This window comes from Saccopteryx bilineata, chromosome 2 (assembly GCF_036850765.1).
Source record: "Saccopteryx bilineata isolate mSacBil1 chromosome 2, mSacBil1_pri_phased_curated, whole genome shotgun sequence".
NCBI lineage: Eukaryota > Metazoa > Chordata > Mammalia > Chiroptera > Emballonuridae > Saccopteryx > Saccopteryx bilineata.
The window spans coordinates 263,315,679-263,341,422 of record NC_089491.1 but is presented as its reverse complement, the minus strand read 5'-3'; the positions used below and the strand labels follow the sequence as shown (position 1 = coordinate 263,341,422).

Below are 25,744 nucleotides of genomic sequence, written 5' to 3'. Positions count from 1 at the left end.
CTGTCTCTGTTGGAAAACTTGCACACCTTTAATATAAAGTGTACATCCATGTTTAAGGTCACAAACAATTTAATTTCAGGTGATCTGGGCCACCTGAAACAATTATTGGCCTCTGTCGCCAAATAGCACTGACTTATTCCTCCTCTGTTTCTCCCTCTTTTCCTTGGCCCAGGGTAGTGGCCAGCTGGGGTGATGGAAAGGTGAAGAAGTCCTCAGAGCATTTGCCAAAGAGTCATTTATTTGACTTTAAAGTACTATGTACTAGAGGCTTTATTTTAAATTTAAGCCTTTCTTTTAAATGAAAGGTAACATATTAAGGACTTTTGCTTGATCTCTAAGAAGTAGAGCAAGAAAAAAAAAGTTTTTAAAAAAAAATAATAAATTAACTTTCCAGTTGTAGAGGCTGGGAAGCCCAAGATCAAGCTACCAGCAAATTTGGTGTCTTCACTTGGTGGAAAGGCAGAAGACTATCTGGCATGTGGGTCAGTGCTGGGGACAGATGCCTGGCTGAGTTACGGGGGAAGAAAGGCAGCTGGAGGGATATGTGGGTACCCGGGAGGTGTGGAAGTGATTCTCATTTGTACTTAGTGAAGACCCTTGCTAGGCAAGTAAAATTGCCACAGCTTTTTGGGCAGGGTAGAGGCGTCCTGAGGAGGATGCTAAGGACTAAATGTATGGCATTAGAGGGCAGTGCCCTGCTTCCAAGAGACTCTGCCCCACAATTGGGAATGAGACAGATGGGACTACAGTGACACAGGGAAGTGGCAGTGCCACCTCAACTTCACAACCTCTGGGGGAAAGAAATCATCCTCCCAGCAACCCAATTCCCTAGGCTTAACTATTGAGCACCAGAGAAAGACAAGACCCTTTACCCCTCTTGGAGTTCAGACTCTTGGGGGGCTCAATAAGATTTCAGATCCTAAGTGTCACGAATAAATAAACAATGGGATGGACAATGTGTGTGGGAGAAATACTAGCCTGGGGTCGAGGCAGGCCTCAGTGAGTGAGATTTGAATGAATAGCATTCCATCAGAGGGAACTGATCACAATGGCCTGGAGGCCTTGAAACGCTAGGTGTATTAGAGACGTTGCCGGTGTGTTTGGAGCAAAGACAGCAAAGGAATGGTGGGCGTGGGGGTGGGGTGGGGGCTAGTCATGTAGGTTTTTAGGTCTCCAAATTGAATTTTGGGATAAATGGGCCTGCGGTCGAAGTGTTTGAAGACCTTGAGGACACAGACCGCCCGAGACCTAGTCTGGTTCTAGCTCTCCACAGAGAAAAGCTGGGTGTGGGAGGAGCCGCTGTAGACCCCGCCCCTGGGCGCAGCAGCGTCGGCCCCGCCCCCACGCCCGGCCCGGCCCCCTTCAACTGTAAAGCTGTTCCCAGAGGCGGGAGCCGAGAAACCGTGTTTGGTCTCAGTCCTTCATGGCTGCCGCAGCGCTGCTTGCCCGGGCCTGTGGCCCCGTCCGCAGAGGTGAGTGTTCTCCGGCTCCGCACAGCGGGGCCGCGGTCCGGGGCCGCCGGAGCTGGCAAGTCCCGGCAGCCAGCCTCCCTGCGGGGGCCCTGCGACTGCCCGGCGGGCAGGCGGCGCCCTCTTCGGGAGCGCGCGTGGCCTTTCCCCTAGTTTGGTTGCATCTCGCGCCTGCGCAGCCCCAGCCCTGCAGTGACCCCAGGTCCTGCTCTGACCCCCAACCCCAACCCAATTTTCACGGCTGCATCTGCGTCCCCTGCCTTCATTTCACGCCCGGCCGAGGTTCAGGGTGCGCCCGTCCCAACGGAGCCAGGAGTGGGATTGAACCCATACTCAGCATCTGTGACCTTGGGCAAGACACACAAGCCCCTGTGAGCCTCAGTTGGCCAGTGTGAGCCTCAACTGGCCCATGTGTAAAATGACCACAGTAATGTATTACTATTCACATAGAGTTGAAAGAATTAAGTCACAGAGTATGTAAAAATACTTGCTACAATGTCTGGCATATAACAGGTACTCAGTAAATATTACCACTTTTCCCACCTTCTTTCTCTCCCACTGGAGCTGAGGTGACATCTATGGCTAGGGTTTCCATTGCCTGGTCAGACCCAGTCACCCTGAATAATAACAATAAAGGCAATCCTCATTGAGAGCTGTTCCTGCCAGGCCATGTGCTAAATGCTACAGTTAGTATATCTTTAATTCTATCTCCAGATACTCAATAGTGTTCTCCCCCAAATTGAATATTAGCTGAGGTGCAGTGAAGTTAAGATCCTTGCTTAAGGTCACAGAGCTATGCTCTTATTATTATTGGCATTATACTGAGGACTGAGTGTGATAGTGTATGCAAAGTGTTTAGCAAGCATTGTAAGTCAGTTCTCAATAGCACTGCTGTGACATTTTGGGCCAATAAGTCTTTGTTGTGGGGACTTGCCCTGTGCATTGTAGGATGTTTGGCAGCATCCCTGGTCTCTACTCATTCCAGACCAGTACCATTTCCCCATTCAGTTGTGACAGCCAAAAATGTCTCCAGGTAACGGGGAGTTGGGGGGAGGTGGAAGAGGATATAGGGCGGGATAAATGGTCATGGATGGAGACTTGACCTGGGGGGTGAACACACAATACAGTGTACAGATGATGTGTTGTAGAATTGTGCACCTGAAACCTGTATCCTTTTGTTAACCAGTGTCACCCCAATAAATTCAATAAAAAGGAAAAAAACAATATCTCCAGACATTGCCAAATGTCTGTTAGGAGGCGAAACCACCCCTAGTGTGAAACCACTGAGTTGGTAGATCACTATTGTTATTGTTTTGCAAGACCTCTTGCATTCCCCCTCCACTGACCCCCACTCATTGCTGACAGCTGTCCATCGTCAGTTACATACCGTCTACCAGTCTGTGGAACTGCCGGAGACATACCAGATGCTGCGTCAGACCTGCCGGGACTTTGCTGAGAAGGAGCTGATTCCCATCGCTGCCCAGATAGACAAGGAACACCGCTTCCCAGCGGCTCAGGTGAGGATCCCAAACTCAGCAGCCCATGATGGAGGTCTGCCCTCAGCTTCTGGATGAGTGGTGACAGTGACAGACAGGGACATTGAGACTCCAGTCAAGGAACCCTAAAGCAGGTCTTAAGACCCAGAAAATGCTCTGCAAGTTTCCCTTGTTCAGCATGAGGCCCATAGCCAGGATTTAGTTTTTGGAACAATAGTAATGATGGATGGTCAATATGCTTACTCAATGCCAGGCATTGTATTAATAATAATACAGGGTGGGGCAAATTAGATTTACAGTTATGAAGATGCAAAACAGAGTTTATTCTTGTTTTTTATTAATTATTCTAGTATTTTCCATGCGAACAACTGTAAACCTACTTTTGCCCCTCCCTGTATTCAAAACTTAAGCATGCTTGCCATGAGCTAGGACTGTTCTCAGTGCTTGGGAAGTATTGGCTCATCTGTTGCTCACAACGTTCTATGAGGTGGAGATACTAGCATAATACACCCTATTGTACAGCTGATAGAACTCGGGTTAGTGAGAGGGTTAAGTAATGTGCCCAAGGTCAGGGAGCCAGAGCACTGCAGAGCTAGGGCTTTACCCAAGTCTGTCTTCTGCCAGACTCTGAGATCCCAGTCAGCATGTACCCTCCCATGCCATGTGTTCTCCATTTGTGTCAGCCCATCTGTGATTACAGGTTTAAGATGTTTTTGCTGTATCTGCAGACCTGGCAAGATGTCTGGTTCATAATAAAAATACTCAACAGCCTGACCAGGCAGGTGGTGGTATAGTAGATAGAGCGTTGGCCTGAGATGCAGAGGGCTCAGGTTCAAAAAGGTCGCTGGCTTGAGCCCAAAGATCACCGGCTTGAAGCCCAAAGTTACTGGCTTGAGCCCAAAGATCACCGGCTTGAAGCCCAAAGTTACTGGCTTGAGCCCAAGGTTGCTGGCTTGAGCAAAGGGTCACTTGCTCTGCTGTAGCCCCCTGGTCAAGGCATAGATGAGAAAGCAATCACTGAACAACTAAGGTGCCGCAACAAAGAATTGGTACTTCTCATCTCTCTCCCTTCCTGTCTGTCTGTCCCTCTCTCTCTGTCTCTATCACTAAAAAAAAAAAAAAAAAAAAAAAGATATTTGTGGAATAAATAACTGGTGGCAGTGTAAACCTTTCTGGCCACCTTTTGCCAGTTTTTCACTCCAGAAAATTTGGGGTCTAAAAACTGGATGCGTCTTATACAGTGGTTGTAGATTTTTTTTACTTGTATTTCCCACTTTTTCGCATTTGTTTTTGTGCTCATTGTAGATTTTTTTACTTGCATTTCCCGGTTTTTTGCACTTTTCTCTGTGCTCATTGTTTTGCATTTGTTACCGGTATATTATGGTAGGTTACGTTTTGCCATGTTCTGCCCAGAAATGGCTCAGAAAAGATTTTAATACAGTGCTGAATTCAAGTTAAAAGTGATCCACTTTGCAAAAGTGAATGGAAATTGTGCTGCTGAACGTAAGTCTGGTCCTTCTCCAACTGAGAAATCAACCCAAGACTGGCTGTGGGAAGAAGAAAACTACTGAAGAAAATGCCATGGCAGAAGAAGGCCATGAGAGGCAAGTCAGCAAAATGGCCCGATTTAGAAAGGGAATTGAAGATATGGATTGAAGAGCAAAGGGTAATTGGAATTCCTGTGTCCACAAAGGTGGTTTAGCATGAGACAAGAATTGCTGATGAAAACGAAGTTACTGATTTGAAAGGAGGACACAATTGGTGCTTCAGGTTCATGAAACAGAACGGACTAAACATGCGTACACATGCCAGACTTGCCCAAAAGATGCCTGAAAGCTGTGAGCGGAAGGTCCTTGAATTTCATTGTTTTGTCATTCAATGTTGGAAGACACATCATATTGAGTTGGGACAGATTGCAAATATGGATGAAGTCCCTTCAATTTGATGTCCCAAGTAACAGAACTATTAATAAGAAGGAGGTGAAAACTTTAACTGTGGAGGCAAGTAGACATGAAAATAGCCATTATACAGTTGTTCTAGCTTGTTGTGCTGATGGAACCAAGCTGCCTCGTATGCTGATTTTTTTCAAATTTTTTTATTAATTTTAATTTATTGTGTTAACATGGATTCAAGTGTCCCACTCAATATAACTCTCTCACCCCCACCCATTACACCCTCCCATGTCCCCCATTACACTGCCTTTGCCCCCATCCCCTTAACTCCCTCCCCCCTTCCCTCTGGGGTTTGCTGTCCTGTTTTCTATATATCTATTTGTTATATATATATATATAATTTCACTAATCCCTTCACCTCTGATCCCACCCCTTCATCCCCCTTCCCTCTGACAGCTGTCCTTCTGCTCCTTGTGACCCCGCCTCTGCCTCTATTCTGTTCTTCAGTTCACTTTGTTCATTAGATTCCACATGTAAGTGAGATCATATAATATTTGTCTTTCTCTGCCTAGCTTATTTCACTTAGGATAATAATTTCCAGGTCCATCCATGCCATTGCAAAGGTAAGATTTCCTTGTTTTTCATGACCATGTAGTATTCCATTGTGTATATGTACCACAGCTTTGCAATCTACTCGTCCACTGACAGACACTTGGGCTGTTTTCAGATCTTGGCTGCTGTAAACAATAGACTCACAGGGACCCACACTTTAAATATCCATGCTCCAAATAAACATAGGAGTGTATGTCTTCTTTTGAATCAGTGATGTAGTACTCTTAGGATATATTCCTAAAAGTAGGATAGCTGGGTCAAAAGGCATTTCCATTTTTAAGTTTTTGAGGAAACGCATTACTGTTTTCCACAGTGGCTGCACCAGTCTGCATTCCCACCAGCAGTGCAGGAGGGTTCTCTTTTCTCCACACCTGCACCTCTTTTCGTTTTGCTGCTCTACTTCTGTGCTTATGTTTATCTTTATTTTTTTCCTTTTTCCAGAGACAGAGAGAGAGAGAGTCAGAGAGAGGGATAGACAGGGACAGACAGACAGGAACGAAGAGATGAGAAGCATCAATCATTAGTTTTTCATTGCACGCTGCAACACCTTAGTTGTTCATTGATTGCTTTCTCATACATGCCTTGACCGCGGGCCTTCAGCAGGCCGAGTAACCCCTTGCTTGAGCCAGCGACGTTGGGCTCAAGCTGGTGAGCTTTTTGCTCAAACCAGATGAGCCTGCGCTCAAGCTGGCGACCTCGGGATCTTGAATCTGGGTCTTCTGCATCCCAGTCCAATACTTTACCCACTGCGCCACTGCCTGGTCAGGCTGTTTATCTTGTCTTCTAAATCGCTGATTTGATCCCCTGCTTCATCCAGCCTGCTGTTGATTCCTTCTAGTGCAATCTTCATTTCTGACATTTGTCATTTCTGACTGGTTCTTTTTTATGATTTCAATGTCCTTTTTGATGCTTGTTGTCTCTTTATTTAGGTGCTCATTATGTCCATCCATTGTTGCTCTGAGATCCTTGAGCATCCTAAAAATCATTATTTTATTTATTTTATTTTTTTAAATCATTATTTTAAACTGTGCATCTGGTAGTTTGGTTACTTCCTTTTTATTTAGTTCTTCTGGGGATTTCTCTTGTTGATTCATTTTAGTTGCATTTCTTTGCTCATTTTGTCTGTGTATTAGGTAGTGTGTCTGACTTTGAAATTTTTGTGGGTTTTTATGAGGAAGATGGGCTCAGTGGTACTGACCTCCAGGCCACCTGTTTTCCTTGCTCTAGGAATGCTTCTTGAGGGTACTATTTTCTTTCTTGTTGTCTGTGAGTATAGAATGCAGTTAGTCCTTTCGTGGGTACAGTTATTCCTTCAGGCTAGCTGGCTCTAAGGGTCAACCTTGATCATGTGTATTACACACTGTGAAATGTCTGTCTTGTTGGGTGTATTTATTCTCCAGAGTGCCTGGTACCTGCTAGACTCTGCCTTTGGGTGTGCTGCTTGTGTATCTACCTGAGTCTAGGGTTTTTTGCTGTCTACTACCAGTTGTGTTCTAGATCTTCTTGGGTTGGCATCAGCTGTTGTTTTTAACCCACTGTGGGCTACCTGTCTGGAGCTACTGCTCTTTTTGCTGTTTGTGTCTGTGTTTTCTGTGCCTGGGTAGTGTGGGAGGGGCCAGCCTATGTATAAGAATCAGCTTCCTCCTACTTAGAGATGACAGCAGCTCCGTAAAAGCCCCAAGCTCTGTAAGATTTGCCTCCACTTTTCAGCTGCTCCACCTCCTCTTGCAGCTGCCTGGTCTTCCCACAGAGTCTTCTTTAGAAAGACTGTAGTGTGGGCTCAGACTGGCCTCACCCAACCAACCCCTCTACAGGTTGCAAGTTTGTTGGGTTAGGGCAGCTGAAGTTGTGAATACAACATTAGTGGGACCTCCTACTTCAGGGGTCTCTTGGTCAAGAGCTCAGTACTGGTGATGTGGTCCCTACTCCAGAGTCGAATCCCTCAGCCACTGCTGGATACTCAAATTTTATTTCTCCCCAACAAGGTGAGCAGCAGGTTCAGACCGAATATAGCTGACAGCCCTCTGCAGAAGTTCTTACAGCTGATGAGACCCTGGTATCAAGGAGGAAGCCTGAGAGAGTCCTCTCCTAGGGCTGACTATGCCCCCCCAGAAAGTAGTTAAGCCCCTTGACCAGATCCAACAATAGATTCACAGGGACCTACACTTTAAATATCTATGCTCCAAGCCTCTCTCTTTTCCTTCTGTGGAATCTAGCCCAGCAGGGCAGGATACCCAGCACCCAGGCTGGCTGACTGTGAAGCCCCACCCTATCCAATGCACATGAGCTGCTGTGCCGGTACTGATCACAGAGAGCAAAACTCGCCTCAGCTGGGCCAGGTGTGAGGCGCCCTTCCTTAGGATACCACTCTAGCAAGGGTTGTTAGGTCCTGAACCACTGCTCTCTGCAGCTGGCCACAAGATGTGCCAGCCATGGGCCTCCCCGGCAGGAACCTGGCACAGACCAGTGGGAGACACTGCCCATGACTGGCCCTCAGCAACCTTCTTGGGGCTACAAGCAATATAGAGTTTGTGGCTGCCTCTGCTGGACCCAGGTGCTTATGGAAATACCAAGCTGCACTCCTAGGCTGGCTTTTACCCACACTGGTCCTGGGGGAAGGTCCACTTAAAAGGTCAAGGTTCCCTGAGTCCCGCCTCCTGTAGCCTCTGTCTCCTGGCTGCTTGTTGGCTCAGCCACTGATAAAAACCTCTGGTAGAGACTGACCAGGCAGTGGCGCAGTGGATAGAGCATTGGACTGGGATGTGAAGGACCCAGGTTCAAGACCCCGAGGTCGCCATCTTTAGCGTGGGCTCATCTTGTTTTAGTAGAGCTCACCAGCTTGGGCCCAAGGTCACTGGCTTGAGCAAGGGGTTACTTGGTCTGCTGTAGCCCCCCAGTCAAGGCACATATGAGAAAGCATTCAGTGAACAAATAAAGTGCTGCAATGAAAAATTGATGCTTCTCATCTACTCCCTTCCTGTCTGTCTGTCCCTGTCTATCCCCCTAACTCTCTGTCTCTGTCAAAAGAACAACAACAAAAAACCTCTGGTAGAGTCTAAGGCCTGCGACAATTCAGGGATTAGGAAGGGTGGTGGGTGTGGCTCTGCCCCTTGGCCCCAGGTGTTAGTCTGCCCAGACTTTTTTCACAGACCTCAGTAGGATGGGGCCTCTGAGACCCAGAGGTGTGGTCTGCCCATACTCTGGACAGTTTCTACAGTGAGGCCGAAGCACCAGTCCTAGTTTCGGGAGCATGTGGGGAAAGCTCCAGCCTCTACACCACAAAACTGAGTCACTGACGTGCCCTCTGCTTCTGACTTCTCAGCACAACCCAATCTTCATGACTGGGGCAGGAGAGACTCCCAAGGGTGGAGCAGTTGCTTTTACCCAGGCTGATGCCGCTCAGAGGGGACTGCTCCACCCAAGAAAGATGGCGACTGCAGTATTGGAGAATGACTCAGCACAGTGGTTCCCATGGCTGTCCCCCACAGTGTCTCTCCCTGAGCCTCCAACTTTACATTCTCCTCATGCAACTCTAGTCTTCTCAGCCCTCCCTTCACCGGAGCCCTGCGTAAGTGTCTGTGAACAGGATTTTCTGCACAGGCCCTTTAAGGCAGAGCCGGTGTCTCTGAGAGCTCCATCTCTTTTTCAAAGACAGAAACCCAGCTTTTTTTTTTTACCTCCAAATGCTTTGTGGGCACCTCTTCTAGGCTCTGGGGCTCTAGGCTGGGGCACCTGGCCTGAGGCTGAGCAACTACACCCCTCAGGGCAACCCTTCCTGCAGTGAGAGTCCCTTCGGACCTTCTGCTGCCACTTGCTCCTGGGAATGGAGCAGCCCTTTCCACGTCTCTACCCTTGCTACCGGTCTTGGTGTGGCTTCTGTGATCCTTGGTTATAGACTCCTTTTCGTTTAGTCCAAAATTGGTTTCTCAAGATGATTGTTCTTAAATTAAGTTGTAATTCAATATGGCCCTGGGAGGTGGCAGTTAGAACGTCCACCTACTCTGTCGCCATCTTGGAATCTGTTTTCTATGCTGATTTTCAAATGCAAAACAATGCCAAAAGAAGACATTCCTTGAGGAGTGATTGTCCACATTCATGACAAGGGTTGGATGGATCAGGATAGGATGAAGATCTGGTTTGAGAAAGTTTGGAGGAGACCAGGTGGGCTCTTATGCAAACCTGTCCTATTGGTGCTTGGTCAGTTCAGGGCACACATAACAAAAAACACAAAGAAGATTGTTGCAGAGCAAAAAACAAAACTTGCTGTCATACATGGAGGCTTGACATCCCAGCTCCAACCACTTGATGTCAGCATTAACAAACCCTTCAAAGCTGCCATGAGAGACAAATAGAACCAATGGATGAAGTCTTCTTGGGACAATTTGACACCAGCAGGAAGAGTGAAGAAACCAACTATAGGAGAAGTTTGTACCTGGGTGAAAAGATCTTGGGATAATATCAAGATTGAGATTGTTGTCAAGTCATTTAAGAAGTGTGGCATTTCAAATGCCATAGATGGAACTGAGGATGAGGCAATATATGAAGACAGTGATTCGTCATCAGACACAGATGAGGACAAGCTAATGGATGGGAGTTTTGACAGTGATTAGGAGTTGTATGAATTTTATGATGAATAAAACGAGTTCAATAACTTTATGTAATATATTTTTCCCCCAAATTTCGGGCTCCAAAATTAAGGTGCGTCTTATACATGGGAGCTACTTAAACATGGGGAAATGCGGTATTGTGCATTCACAGTGTGCCTGGACTGTGGGAATACCCCAGGAGCTCAAAGCCAAGTAGGCAAGTGGCCTTCTGTGCACCAAAATTAGCTGGGAACATTTAGGTAGTAAGCCTTCAGTATGTGTCATCTCATTTAATCCTCATTTAATGCAGAAGGACATCCCCATCTGCAAATCTGATCTCCATTTTGCCTCCTGGACTGCTTGCAAGGATTAGATCATGTGTGTTAAATTCATGGTGTCTGTTACTTGAAAAATGGTAGCTATTAATATGGTTACAGCTGTTTTCACTGGCATTGAGAAAATTAAGGCACAGACAGGTTAAGTGATTTTCCCAGGTTTACATGGAGGTAGGACTCAGACTCCAAGTTGAGTTGGCTCCAAAACCCTCTGTATCCGCTATCCAGGAGGTTGTCCAGCAGCCCAGTGCGCAGGCGGGAACACCCTCCTTAACCAGTGCACCTGCTCTTGGTAACCTCACCAGCCGTTCTCTTGTCTTCAGTGCCATCAGTGGAGGTGTGAAAAAAACTCAACATCTTTGTGAGTAGAGGACAGTAATAAGCAAATAGGCCATTGAAAAGCAGGCACAGTTTAGAGGTGCTTCCCCCCAGAGCCATGTTCCAGACAGGGCTATGTGCTGAGGTTTTTCCTACCAAACAACAGACTCTGCTTGATTTCTTTTTCCTATATTCCCTCAAACTATTAGTAATATTACAGACAAGTTTGCTCTTGGTAAGAAAGTTAGCGGTAGAAGCAGATGTTCTTTTTTTTTTTTACTTTGAAAGAGTGCGTGAGCGAGTCAGGAAGGGAGAGAGACAAGAAGAAGCATCAACTTGTAGTTGTGCTTTAGTGTTTATTGATTGCTTATTACATGCCTTTTGGGTTCATGCTAAGCCAGTGACCTCTTGCTCAAGCCAGCGACCTTAGGCTTCAAGCGAGAGAGAGACAGAGAAAGAAGACGGAGAGGGATGGAGAAGCAAATGGTTGCTTCTCCTGTGTGCCCTGACCAGGAATTGAACCTGGGAATTCCACACGCCAGTTGGATGCTCTACCACTGAGCCAGCCGGCCAGGGCCATGAGTTCTTTATGTATTGTGGATATTGGCCCTTATTGGAGATATTATTAGCAAATATCTTCTCCCATTTAGTCGGTTGCCATTTTGTTTTGTTGATGGTTTCTTTTGCTGTGCAGAAACATTTTTTATGCATTTTTATTTAATTAAATAATGTTTTTCACAATTCCTTTTTTTATTATTATTAATTTTAATAGGGTGACATTGATAAATCAGGGTTCATATGTTCAGAGAAAACATCTCCAGATTATTTTGACATTTGATTATGTTGCATACCCCTCACCCAAAGTGAAATTGTCTTCCATCACCTTCTATCTGGTTTTCTTTGTGTCCCACCCCTCCCCCCTCCTTCTCCCTCCCCCTAACCATCACACTCTTGTCCATGTCTCTGAGTCTCATTTTTATGTCCCATCTATATAGTTCTTAGTTTTTTCTGATTTACTTATTTCACTCAGTATAATGTTATCAAGGTCCATCTATGTTGTTGTAAATGATCCGATGTCATAATTTCTTATAGCTGAGTAGTATTCCATAGTATATATGTACCAAAGCATTTTAATACACTCGTCCTCTGACAGACACTTGGGCTGTTTCCAGATCTTTGCTATTGTGAACAATGCTGCCATAAACGTGGGGGTGCATTTCTTCTTTTGAAACAGTGCTATGGTGTTCTTGGGGTATATCCCTAAAAGTGGGATAGCTGGGTCAAAAGGCAGTTCAATTTTTAATTTTTTGAGGAATCTTCATACTGTTTTCCACAGTGGCTGCACCAGTCTGCATTCCCACCAGCAGTGCAGGAGGGTTCCCTTTTCTCCACATCCTCGCCAGCACTTATTCTGTGTTGTTTTGTTGATGAGAGCCATTCTGACCGGTGTGAGGTGATATCTCATTGTGGTTTTAATTTGCATTTCTCTGATGATTAGTGATGTTGAGCAGTTTTTCATATGCCTATTGGCCATCTGCATGTCCCTTTTTTCGAGAAGTGTCTATTCATTTCTTTCGCCCATTTTTTTATTGGATTGTCTTCCTGGTATTGAGTTTTACAAGTTCTTTATAAATTTTGGTTATTAACCCCTTATCAGACATATTGTCAAATATGTTCTTCCATTGTGTAGTTTGTCTTTTTATTCTGTTTTTATTGTCTTTAGCTGTGCAAAAGCTTTTTAGTTTGATATAGTCCCATTTGTTTATCCTGTCTTTTATTTCACTTGCCCGTGGAGATAAATCGGCAAATATATTGCTGCGAGAGATGTCAGAGAGCTTACTGCCTATGTTTTCTTCTAAGATGCTTATGGTTTTACAGCTTACATTTAAGTCTTTTTTTATCTATTTTGAGTTTATTTTTGTGAATGGTATAAGTTGGTGGTCTAGTTTCATTTTTTTGCAGGTAGCTGTCCAATTTTCCCAACACCATTTGTTGAAGAGGCTATCTTTACTCCATTCTATGCTCTTACCTCCTTTGTCAAATATCAGTTGTCCATAAAGGTGTGAGTTTATTTCTGGGTTCTCTGTTCTGTTCCATTGATCTTTATGTCTGTTCTTATGCCAGTACCAGGCTGTATTGAGTACAATAGCTCTGTAGTATAACTTGATATCCGGAAGTGTGATACCTCCCACTTTATTCTTCCTTTTCAAGATTGATGAGGCTATTTGTGTTCTCTTTTGGTTCCATATAAATTTTTGGAATATGTGTTCTATATCTTTGAAGTAAGTCATTGGTATTTTAATAGGTATTGCATTGAATTTATAAATTCCTTTGAGTAATATAGACATTTTAATGATGTTTATTCTTCCTAACCATGAGCACGGTATACGCTTCCACTTGTTTGTATCTTCCCTGATTTCTTTTATCAATGTTTTATAATTTTCCGAGTACAAATCTTTAATCTCCCTGGTTAAATTTATTCCTAGGTACTTTATTTTTTTGGTTGCAATGGTGAAGGGGATTGCTTCCTTAATTTCTCTTTCTGACAGTTCATTGTTAGTGTATAAAAATGCCTCTGATTTCTGAGTATTAATTTTATATCCTGCCACCTTGCTGAATTCATTTATCAGGTCCAGTAGTTTTTTGACTGAGACTTTAGAGTTTTCTATATACAATATCATATCATCTGTAAATAATGATAGGTTTACTTCTTCTTTTCCAATTTTGTTGCCTTTTATTTCTTTTTCTTGTCTGATTGCTATGGCTAGGACTTCCAGAACTATGTTGAATAAAAGTGGTGAAAGGGGGCACCCTGCCTTGTTCCTGATCTTAAGAGGATTGCTTTTAATTTTTTCCCATTGAGTATGATGTTGGCTGTGGGTTTGTCATAGATGGCCTTTACATGTTGAGGGTGTTCCCTGTATTCCTACTTTGCTGAGAGTTTTGATCATGAAAGGGTGCTGGATTTTAACAAATGCTTTTTCTGCATCTATTGAAATTATCATTTGGTTTTTTTCCTTCCTTTTGTTTATGTGATGAATCACACTGATTGATTTGCAAATACTGTATTTGTAAATATTACCTCCCAAGAATAAATCCCACTTGATCATGGTGTATGATTTTTTTCATATATTGCTGGATCTGGTTTGCTAATGTTTTGTTGAGGATTTTAGCATCTAAATTCATCAGGGATATTGGCCTATAATTTTCTTTCTTTTTTTTTTTTTCTTCATTTTTCCGAAGCTGGAAACGAGGAGGCAGTCAGACAGACTCCCGCATGCGCCCGACCAGGATCCACCCGGCATGCCCACCAGGTGGAGATGCTTTGCCCCTCTGGGGCGTCGCTCTGTTGTGTCCAGAGCCATTCTAGCGCCTGAGGCAGAGGCCACAGAGCCATCCCCAGCGCCTGGGCCATCCTTGCTCCAATGGAGCCTCGGCTGCTGCGGGAGGGGAAGAGAGAGACAGAGAGGAAGGAGAGGGGAAAGGGTGGAAAAGCAAATGGGCGCCTCTCCTGTGTGCCCTGGCCGGGAATCGAACCCGGGACTCTTGCACGCCAGGCCGACGCTCTACCGCTGAGCCAACCGGCCAGGGCCAATTTTCTTTTTTTGTGTTGTCTTTGCCTGGTTTTGGAATCAGAATTATGCTCGCCTCATAAAAGGAGCTTGGAAATCTTCCTTCCTCTTGAATTTTTTGAAATAGCTTGAGAAAGATAGGAGTTAGTTCTTCTTTGAATATTTGGTAGAATTCACTTGTGAAGCCATCAGGCCCAGGACTTTTCTTTTTTGGGAGTTTTTGATAACTGTTTCGATCTCATTTGTTGTAATTGGTCTGTTTAGGTTTTCTGATTATTCCAGATTAATTTTTGGAAGATTATATGTTTCAAGGAATTTGTCCATTTCATCTAGGTTGTCTAGTTTTTTGGCATACAGTTCTTCATAGTATTTTCTTACAATATTTTGTATTTCTGTTGTGTCAGTTGTTATTTCTCCACTCTTATTTCTAATTTTATTTATTTGAGTCCTCTCTCTTTTTCTTGGTGAGTCTGGTTAAAGGTTCATCGATCTTGCTTACCTTTTCAAAGAACCAGCTCCTGGTATAATTAATCCTCTGTATTATTTCTTTAACCTCTATGTCATTTATTTCTGCTCTGATCTTTATTATTTCTTTCTTTCTTCTACCTCTGGGCTTTACTTGCTGTTCTTTTTCTAGTTCTTTTAGATGCAGGGTCAAGTTGTTTATTTGAGCTTTTTCTAGCTTCTTAAGATATGCCTGTAATGCTATGAACTTCCCTCTCAGGACTGCTTTTGCTGTGTCCCATAAATTTTGAGTTGATGTATGCTCATTATCGTTCGTTTCTAGGAATTTTTTTATTTCTTCTTTGATCTCATTGTTAACCCATTATGTAATAACATGCTATTTAGTTTCCAAGTGTTTGAGTATTTTTCAGTTTTTCTGTTGTTGATTTCCATTTTCATGCCATTGTGATCAGAGAAAGTGCTTGTTATGATTTCAGTCTCCTTAAATTTGTTGAGACTGCTTTTGTGCCCTTACATGTGGTCTGTCCTAGAGAATGTACCATGAGCACTTGAAAAGAATGTATATATATATTCTGCTGCTTTAGGGTGAAAGGTTCTGAAGATATCTATTAAATCGAGTTGATCTAGTATGTCCTTTAAGTCTGCTGTTTGTTTGTTAATTTTCTTTCTTGAGGATCTATCTAGTGATGTTAGTGGGGTATTGAAATCCCCTACTATTATAGTATTGCTGTTAATCTCACCCTTTAAATCCATCAAAGTCTGCTTTATATATTTAGGTGCTCCTATATTAAGTGCGTAGATATTTATAACGGTTATATCTTCCTGTTGGATTGCTCCCTTTATCATTATGTAGTGACCTTCTTTATCTCTTACTATAGCCTTTGTTTTAAAGTCCATTTTGTCTGATATAAGTATTGCTACCCCAGCTTTTTTTTCATTTCCATTTGCGTGAACTATTTTTTTCCATCCTTTTATCTTCAGTCTATGTGCATCTTTTGTTTTAAGGTGTGTCTCTTGTAGACAGCATATGTACGGGTCCTGTTTTCTTTTTTTTTTTTTTTTTTTTTTTTTTTGCATTTTTCTGAAGCTAGAAACAGGGAGAGACAGTCAGACAGACTCCCGCATGCGCCCGACCGGGATCCACCCGGCACGCCCACCAGGGGGCGACGCTCTGCCCACCAGGGGGCGATGCTCTGCCCATCCTGGGCGTCGCCATGTTGCGACCCTCCTGGGTGTCGCCATGTTGCGACCAGAGCCACTCTAGCGCCTGGGGCAGAGGCCACAGAGCCATCCCCAGCGCCCGGGCCATCTTTGCTCCCATGGAGCCTTGGCTGCGGGAGGGGAAGAGAGAGACAGAGAGGAAGGCGCGGCGGAGGGGTGGAGAAGCAAATGGGCGCTTCTCCTATGTGCCCTGGCCGGGAATCGAACCCGGGTCCTCCGCACGCTAGGCCGACGCTCTACCGCTGAGCCAACCGGCCAGGGCGGGTCCTGTTTTCTTATCCACGCAGCTACCCTATGTCTTTTGATTGGATCATTTAATCCATTTACATTTAAGATTATTATTGATATGTAGTTGTTTATTGCCATTTTATTCTTTAAAACTGTATTCCTCTTTTGCTATATCCTTTTTTCCCCTTTGATCTGCTTACAACTGGCCCCTTAGTATTTCTTGCAGCATTGGTTTGGTTGTAGTGAATTCCTTGAGTTTTTTTTTTTTTTGTCTTGAAAGCATTTTATTTCTTCTTCAATTTTAAACAATAGCTTTGCTGTGGATAAAGTAGTCTTGGTTGTAGGCTCTTGTTCTGCATTACTTTGAATATTTCTTGCCATTCCCTTCTGGCCTCAAGTGTTTCTGTTGAGAAGTCGTAAGTCATCCTTATGGGGGCTCCTTTGTAGGTGATAGTCTTTTTTTCTCTAGCAGCTTTTAATATTTTCTCTTTATCACTTAGCTTTGGTATTTTAATTATGATGTGTCTTGGTGTAGATTTCTTTGGGTTTCTCTTTAATGGAGTTCTCTGTGCTTCTTGAACTTGTAACACATTTTCCTGCCTTAATTTAGGGAATTTTTCAGCTATGATATGTTTGAACAAAGTCTCTATCCCTTATTCTTTCTCTTCTTCTTCAGGAACCCCTATGATGCGGATGTTATTTCTCTTCATGTTGTCACAGAGCTCTCTTAGAGTTTCCTCAGACTTTTTGAGTCTCTTCTCTTTTTTCTGCTCTGCTTCCGTGCCTGCATTTATCTTGTCCTCTAACTCGCTGATTCAATTCTCAGCTTCATCCATCCTGCTTTTAATTCCTTCCATTGTGTTCTTCATTTCTAATATTGTATTTGTCATTTCTGACTGATTCTTTTTTATTATTTCAATGTCCATTTTTATTTTTGCTATCTCTTTATTTAGGTGTTCATAATGACCATCTATTGTTGTTCTAAGATCTTTGAGCATCCTAACAATCATTATTTTAAACTCTGTATCTGGTAATTTGGTTATATCTGACTCATTCAGGTCCTTTTCTGGGGATTTCTCTTGATTCATTTGTGTTGCATTTCTCTGCCTTCTTATTTTGTCTGTATAAAAGAAGGTTTTGGCCACTGGAGTCCTCTGGGTGTGGCCTCTGTGTTCCCTAGGTTGTGGTTTGTCTGCAGGTCCACCACCCCCTCTGCTGCTGCTGCCTAGGGCGTTGGGTATGGGTGTTGCTGGTGCCAGCCCACTGGGGCTGTTGCTGTAGTTTCTGCCTCCTTCATGGGAGGGGCTGTAGTCACGTGCTCGAGTGTACAAGCCTCTGTGGCCTTGGCCTTCGCCCCGCCCCCACGGGTGGTGTTATGCACTGTGCCAGGGGCTGCAAGCCTGGCCCTGAGGGCAGGGGTGAGCACCTTTGCTTAGCTGTGGGTCTCTGCCTGATTCCAGGGTTTCGCCCCACCCCTGCAGGAAGAGCCGGGCTCCCAGGACAGTTGCAAGCCTTGGCTCCATGGCTGGGCGGGTCTGCGTGCCCACGCTCAGTGTCAGGACTCTGCTTGTTCTGTGCTTTCGCTACAACCCCGTGGGAGGAGCTGGCTCCCACGTCAGGCCACAAGCCTTGGTTCCGCAGGCCGGCGGGGCGAGGTGAGGCTGCGCTTGTGCGCCCTTGCTCAAGGGCAGGTCTCCGCCCCTTCCGGGGCTCCTGCCCTTCCCTCGCAGGCTGGATTGCAGGCGCCCCGCAGCTGGGCTTGACCACTTTTCAGCATCCCCTCCTCCCCAGCTGGGCAAGACTGAGCTCACACTTGGGCCTCAGTTGTGACCAGCCGTCTTCCGCCCTTGCCGACAGAATCATGCTTCCGCGTCCCGCTGCCACCCTCCCTCGGCAAGCCCTCAGCCGTATGGGTGGGGGTGCTGCTGCTCAGACCCTAATACCCACTACTGTAGTCCTGAAAGCTCCCTTTTTCTAGGCCACTCTGCTCTAAGTACCGCAGGAGAGCTTGTTTGACTGGTGTCCTGCTTCCCTTTGCTGGTATTGCTGTTTCCAGGGGAAATACTCACTTCAGATTTGGGGAGTGACTCATCCCAGGGGTTAGGGTGGCTGTCTCTCAAAGTGTTTCTCCCTGTGCCTCCTAGATTACACTCTCTTCTGGCTGCTCCGGTCCTCTCCTCTTTCCTGTTCCCCCGGAGCCCTGGATGAGTGGTTGTGAGAGAGGTGTTCTGTGCAGTCCCTTTAAGAAGAATCCTGGGTCTGAGAAATCAGTCTCTTTCTCACAAACAGTATCCTGACTTGTTTCCAGCTAAATACTGTCCATTCGCCTCTTCTAGGCTCGGGCTGCAGGCTGGGGCTTTGTTCCTGGGGCTCAAGACCCTCCCCTCTCTGCTAAACTCACTTCCCGCCACGCAAGTCTCTCCTGGCTGCCATTTGCTCCAGGGAACTGGGCAGCCCTCTCCACGTTTCCGCTTCTCCTACCAGTTTCAATGTGGCTTCTTCAGTGTTCCTTGGTTGAAGAGTCCTCTTAGTTTAGTCCAAAGTTGGTTTTTCCAGATGATGGTTCTTAAAATTAAGTTGTAATCCACTTTGGTTCTGGAGTGTGGAAGTTGGTACGTCCACCTACTCCAGTGCCATCTTGTCCCGCCGTGCAGAAACTTTTTAATTTGATTGCTCCCATTTATTTATTTTTACTTTTACTTCCTTTGCCTTTGGAGTCAAGGTCACAAAATGCCCTCTGAGATCAAGGTCTGTAAGTTTAGTGCCTATATTCTATGTAGTTTATTGCTTTGGGTCATATTCAAATCTTGAATTCATTTGAATTTGTTTTTGTATATGGTGTCAGGTAGCAGTTTCATTCTTTTGGATGTAGCTTTTCAGTTTTTCCAACACCATTTATTGAAGAGACTTTCCTTTCTCTGTTGCATGTTTTTGGCTCATTTGTTGAACATTAGTGGATTTATTTCTGGGCTGTTCATTCTATTCCATTGGGCTGTCTATGTGCTTTGTCAGCACCATACTGTTTGAATGTTGTAGCTCTGTAGTATAGTCTGAAGTCAGGGAGTGTTATGCCTCTAGAAGCAGACTTTTTATTTTTTTTTATTTTTTATTTTTATTTATTTTTTTTCATTTTTCTGAAGCTGGAAACAGGGAGAGACAGTCAGACAGACTCCCGCATGCGCCCGACCGGGATCCACCCGGCACGCCCACCAGGGGGCGACGCTCTGCCCACCAGGGGGCGATGCTCTGCCCATCCTGGGCGTCTCCATGTTGCGACCCTCCTGGGTGTCGCCATATTGCGACCAGAGCCACTCCAGCGCCTGGGGCAGAGGCCACAGAGCCATCCCCAGCGCCCGGGCCATCTTTTGCTCCAATGGAGCCTTGGCTGCGGGAGGGGAAGAGAGAGACAGAGAGGAAGGCGCGGCAGAGGGGTGGAGAAGCAAATGGGCGCTTCTCCTATGTGCCCTGGCCGGGAATCGAACCCGGGTCCTCCGCACGCTAGGCCGACGCTCTACCGCTGAGCCAACCGGCCAGGGCAGAAGCAGACTTTTTAAAAAAATATTTATTTATTTTTAGAGAGGGGAAGGTAGGTAGGAGAGAGAGAGAGAGAAACACAAACATCGGTCTGTTCCTATATGTGCCCTGACTGGGAATCGAACCCACAATCTTGGCATATTGGGACAGTATCAGCATTTGTGCTGTCTGTCACCATTCAGCCAAATAAGTAGAGATGGACTGAATCTTTATGGGTGCTTTATTCAGATGGCCAGCAATCAGAGAAGACAGGAGTTCTGTACCCTAAAATACCATATTAACATCTCATCTCAGGCCAACCTTTTTATTAGAGAAGAAAGGGGTAGGTAAGGGGTTTTGGAATTCAAGGGAAAGTTAATTAGGTTGTAGTCAGTGGGCCTTCCATCCCTGGAGTACAAAGGCTTTGCTTGCAGATCTCTGGGTCAAAAGGCGACTGCTTGCAGTCTCTGAAGTCATGTAGGCCCATTAAGATATCCCAGTTCCTGCAACAAAGCGTTTACTTGCATTAACCGTTAAGCCTATTGATTATAATTAAAGCTACTATTACTCAGGCTAAAATTGTAACTCTTGAGTTACCCAGCCAGGACTCTAGAAGCAGACCTTTTACCAACCTACTCTTTTTCTTTTTTTTTTCCTCTTTTTGTTTTTTGACAGAGACAGAGAGAGGCACAGGCAGGGACAGACAGACAGGAAGGGAGAGAGATGAGAAGCATCAGTTCTTCATTGCGACCCCTTAGTTGCTCACTGATTGCTTTCTTATATGTGCCTTGATGGCGGGGGGTGGGGGGTGCTACAGCAGAGCGAGTGACCCCTTGCTCAAGCCAGCAACCTTTGGGCTCAAGTCAGCAACAATGGGGTCATGTCTATGATCCTATGCTCAAGCCAGCGACCCGCGCTCAAGCTGGTGAGCCTGCACTCAAGCCAGATGAGCCTGTTGTAAAGTACCCAATTCCACAATTCCACGGGTTTTCGTAGAGGCACGCAGTCCAAATAAGTTTTTGAAAAGTTTTATTAAAGGAGGAAATTTATTTAATATGCTGGCTGCACATGGCTGACACAGGGCAACAGACTCAAATTGTGCAGACCCCAAAAATAGTTCAGGGGCTGTTTATATACTCTTAATTATACATAGGAGGGGAAAAAAACCTGACATCACGGCATAAGTTTATACCTTTTGTTTAGAGATACATACATTAACTATATGCTTTCAGGAGGGATGGGGTGGTTTCCATAGGGACATATGCCTATAAATGGTTCATCAGTATAAGAAAAGATTATTTATTTATTTATTTATTTATTTATTTTTCTGAAGCTAGAAACGGGGAGAGACAGTCAGACACACTCCTGCATGCGCCCGACCAGGATCCACCTGGCATGCCCACCAGGGGGCGACGCTCTGCCCACCAGGGGGCGATGCTCTGCCCCTCTGGGGCGTCGCTCTGTCGCGACCAGAGCCACTCTAGCGCCTGGGGCAGAGGCCGAGGAGCCATCCCCAGCGCCCGGGCCATCTTTGCTCCAATGGAGCCTCGGCTGCGGGAGGGGAAGAGAGAGACAGAGAGGAAAGAGAGGGGGAGGGGTGGAGAAGCAGATGGGAGCTTCTCCTGTGTGCCCTGGCCGGGAATTGAACCCGGGACTCCTGCACGCCAGGCCAACGCTCTACCACTGAGCCAACCGGCCAGGGCAGAAAAAATTTTAATTTAATCTTTTTCTTCCTGTACCTGGCTAACTATTCACCCTTCCCCCATAAGTATGGGGGAAGGTCAGAGAATCCAAGTCTCCTTCCTCTTCTGCATTTACAACACAGTGCCATTGGCCATCTTGGTTTTATGCTAATAACACAAGTACAGAGAGGTCATCCACAAAACCTTTCTGTTTGCCCAGCCCAAATCAACAAAATGTTCTTTAAGCTTCCTAAAATATTAATTATATAGCTTTTGGTACCTTACAACAAGCCTGCGCTCAAGCTGGCGACCTTGGGGTTTCAAACCTGGGTCCTCTGTGTCCCAATCCGATGGTCTATCCACTGTGCCGCTGCCTGGTCAGGCCCAACCTACTCTTAACTAGCCTTTTGGCTTTATAATCGCCTACTTGCTTTATGGGGGTGGGGAGTTTGCAAGTTAATCCTAGATATTGGCAAAAATGAGTATAGAAGGAAGAGGTCATATCAACTTCTTTTCCTTCTAGCAAGTTCCACTGCTCAGTCAGGATTTGCTGAATATGTGATTTGCTCAAAGTAGTGATAGCATCTGGGTTTTGTTTTGTCTTGGAAAAGGTGTTTTCATGTCTGTAATCTCATTAGATTATCATGAGATTATTAGAGTCCTGCTATTTTTCCCTTCTTATAGCTGATGCAGGAGCATTTCCACGAATTACCTGAGGTTGGAGAGCTAGGGAGTCATGCTAGATCTTCTGACCCTCCACTGTTCCTCAGGAGCAGACTTGTCAAGGTGCCTGATGGCATGAGAGGTGACTCAGGGTTTGTTTCCCTTTGCTAAGGATTGAAGCCTGTTGGCTTTTTGCTTTTATCACGATCTCTGTTTCTATGGGTGGCACTCAGCTCCTAGGTACAGAAGGAATCCAGGACTTAAGCAGGCAGATGGACCAAAGAATTAGACACACATAATATGGCAAGGTGCAAAATTCAGAATAATACCATTAGTGTTTTAAAATAATAGTAGAATAATAACAGGAATAGCTAACATTTGGGGGTTACTGTATTCTAGCTACTTCTACAGTAAATCTTCAACACAACACTCTGAAGTAGTTAAAGTATCCAGTTGTCAGTTATAGACAGTAAAGCCAGAGGTAAGTTTCTTGCTCAACAGTCACACTGCTAGAATTGGAGGAGCCGAGACAGACTCTGAGCCACTGCCCTGGCCTGTAGTAGGTGCTTAATTAGTGATTTCTAATGTATGTTTTCTGAAGAATCCTCCCTCCAAAGAAAAGGGGGGTTTGGGAAAAAGTGTCGAGGTAGAAGAATTGCAGGGAAGTAGAGCAAGAATTAGGTAGGCCCTGGCCGGTTGGCTCAGTGGTAGAGCATCGGCCTGGCGTGCAGAAGTCCCGGGTTTGATTCCCGACCAGGGCACACAGGAGAAGCGCCCATTTGCTTCTCCACCCCTCCCCCTCTCCTTCCTCTCTGTCTCTCTTTTCCCCTCCTGAGGCCGAGGCTCCACTGGAGCAAAGATGGCCCAGGCACTGGGGATGGCTCCTCGGCCTCTGCCCCAGGCGCTAGAGTGGCTCTGGTCGCAACAGAGCGATGCCCCGGAGGGGCAGAGCATCGCCCCCTGGTGGGCAGAGCATCACCCCCTGGTGGGCGTGCCGGGTGGATCCCGGTCGGGCGCATGCAGGAGTCTGTCTGTCTCTCCCCATTTCCGGCTTCAGAAAAATACAGAAAAAAAAAAAAAAAAAAAAGAATTAGGTAGTAGGTTAGCGCCACCGGCTGCTTACTTGACTGGTTTTGTAATCCATATTGAACTTGAGTCTTTCTAGGGTCAAACCGAAAAGTAAAAGGAGGAACAATTAATTATACATTCCCAATGCTGTTTTGTTATAAACGGAAATGGGCCTGACCTTTTGTGGCACAGTGGATAAAACATCGACCTGGAATGCTTAGGTCGCTGGTTCGAAACCCTGGGCTTGCCTGGTTACGGCACATATGAGAAGCAACTTCTAAGAGTTGATGCTCCCCACTCTTTCCCCTGCGCCCCCCCCAACCTTCTTTCTATGTCTCCTCTCTCTAAAATGAATAAATATAATCTTTAAAAAGAAAAAAGAAAGAAAAAGAAGGAATTAGCATGGTGTTTCCGACCAGTTCTGGACCGCCAGCCTGGGATATGTGTAAAATGGAACCAAGCTCAGTAACTATACTAGATCAGGTGCAAAACCCGCTCTTCCTCCCCTGGCCCCGTCTCAGGTGATGGTGCAAAGAAACCCTCACCTAGTTGTAGCCACATAGAAAGGTCTAGAGTCCTGCCCCATTTTTCTCTTCTTCCTCATGCCCACTGACTCTTGTTAATTCCAGCCCAGAAGTGTCTCCCTTCCAGAGTCCATCTCTCTGGGCTCCAGAAGCATTCCATCCGCCACCCGGAATTCTCTGGCTGTGCTGATCCCTCTTCTGCATCTGTCTTGTCCCGCAGTTACTTCCGTCCGCTTCCTGAAGGGCGGGGCTGGGTCTTGTTCACATTCACATCTCCCTGTCCCACATGACAGCAGCAGTAAGTGCTCCACATCCAATGTTCACCAGATTTTATTGAATTGAACCAAATGGTCTGCCCATCAAGTAATCCTGAATGTCTTTGTCACAGCACAGAGCTCACAGGAGCACAAAGCAGGGACAAAAGGTGATGAACAAGGACTTTTCCCTTTGAATAAGCAGCAGATCTTTAGCAAGTTAGAAAATGTTATTTATTTATTTATTTATTTTAATTTCTTTTGGTGCCTGACTGGGGATTGAACATACCACGTTGGTGTATCAGGTCAATGCTCTAACCAGCTGAGCTACCTGGCCAGGGCAGGAAATGTTACTCTTTAAAAGGCGTTAGTCTGATTCTAGTGAGCATAGTCATACTTAGGATAGATTTGATTTTTTTTAAAAATCTGAGCATTAGAGGCAACTTAAAGCCATTGTTTTTCTCTGAAGGCCCCTCTAAACATTTCCCAGGTGTGCAGGTGCTGAAGGCTGGTGCTGTGTTGGATCGCAGCCAAGGGGGCGGGCTTGCCCTTTCTCACATTTTCTCTTGGGAGTCTGGAGACCACTGGGTTTGGCCTAGTCAGTGATGTTGCCCCTTTTCAGGATGCTGGCCCTGGATCCTGGTTCACAGACACAAGGGACCAAGAGTGACCATTGCGGGTAGCTCTAAAGTGTGACCCTTGACAGCTCTGAAGGTCAGGCCTCTGTTGAGCTCCCAGAGCGCCTGGCTGCCGTTGGCCAGTGACCGCCGGCGTGCTCAGGTCAGAGGGCGTGATACGACTGGATGCAGGGTCCCTCCTCTCACGTTATTTTTCATTTTGTTTTTGGTTTCTCCTCTTTCATTATTTCTTCTTTTACACTCTCTTCTTTCCTTCCCTTGCTGATGATCTCTTTTTCAGGACACACTTCCATGAGGGTACATTGCCATCATTTTGCTTCTGGCTCCAGCTTCTTTCTAGAATGTTCTTGCAGCTGATCATGGCACAATCCCGGAAACTTAGAGATCCATTTCAGAACGAGGAAGGGTGGAAGTCATAACGGATGAAGTTAGCTGGGCTTGACGGTGTTCAGCTTGGGGCTGGGGGGCAGCACCCCATCGAGTGCCATTTGCTGGCTGGACCCCAGAGTGGTAGTTAGTGAGTGGAAATGCAGTCCCTGTCACCGATGGAGGAAGATGTTTTAAAAGAAAACACTGATGGTGAGAAAGAGGAGGGAGCCGAGGGACGAGGGTCCACGCTGATGGGGACTGACGTATCCTAGTGAGGTCACCTGCCTGTAGTAATTGGGAACTCCTAAGTTTTATTTTAGCACAGTGAGTGCTGTCAGTCTTATCCTCCTGAGAGGAGAACGCCAGGGCCTCTGGCTGCCCTGTGGTCTAGACTTGGCCTGGTGCCCTGGGTCCTGGCAGCTGCACCATCTCCCCGCGAGTCCCCCATCTATGGATGGAAGATGGGCCATTCTTGTTTGGCCTGCCCTCTGCCTGGGAACATTGGTTCCCTTTTGGTTCCTTGGGGTAAAATGGAGTCACAGGGCGATTTGTCATTTATTTATTCCAGAGTTAGTGTAAAGCCAATAGCCACAGCTAGCTTCACAGCCGCCTGGCCCATGCAGGTTCGCATTTGATTCGGACAGACGGTAATGAAACAATGGAGCCAAGAACTGGTGGGCCATTAGCTTTAATCCTAGCTCACACCCGGTGGGCGAGAAATACACACAGTGGAAAAACACTTCCCTTTCCATTCAGGGCTCCCAAAGCCACCGACTTATCCGAGTTTTCTAGAATCAAAGGTTCCTACCTCACCAGCCTTATTCACCTCTGTTCCCCAA

General features: G+C 45.7%; 1 protein-coding gene across 1 annotated transcript in view; it reads left to right on the top strand.

Annotated features, from left to right (window-relative positions):
• The first annotated feature begins 1,341 nt into the window (after positions 1-1,341).
• ACADS (acyl-CoA dehydrogenase short chain) overlaps positions 1,342-25,744 on the top strand; it is a 33,952-nt gene continuing 9,549 nt past the window's right edge. Inside the window, exons 1-2 of the mRNA XM_066260385.1 lie at positions 1,342-1,472; positions 2,835-2,986. Of these exons, the coding sequence (XP_066116482.1) occupies positions 1,424-1,472; positions 2,835-2,986 (201 nt within the window). The 5' untranslated portion in view covers positions 1,342-1,423. The remainder of the gene's footprint in view (positions 1,473-2,834; positions 2,987-25,744) is intronic.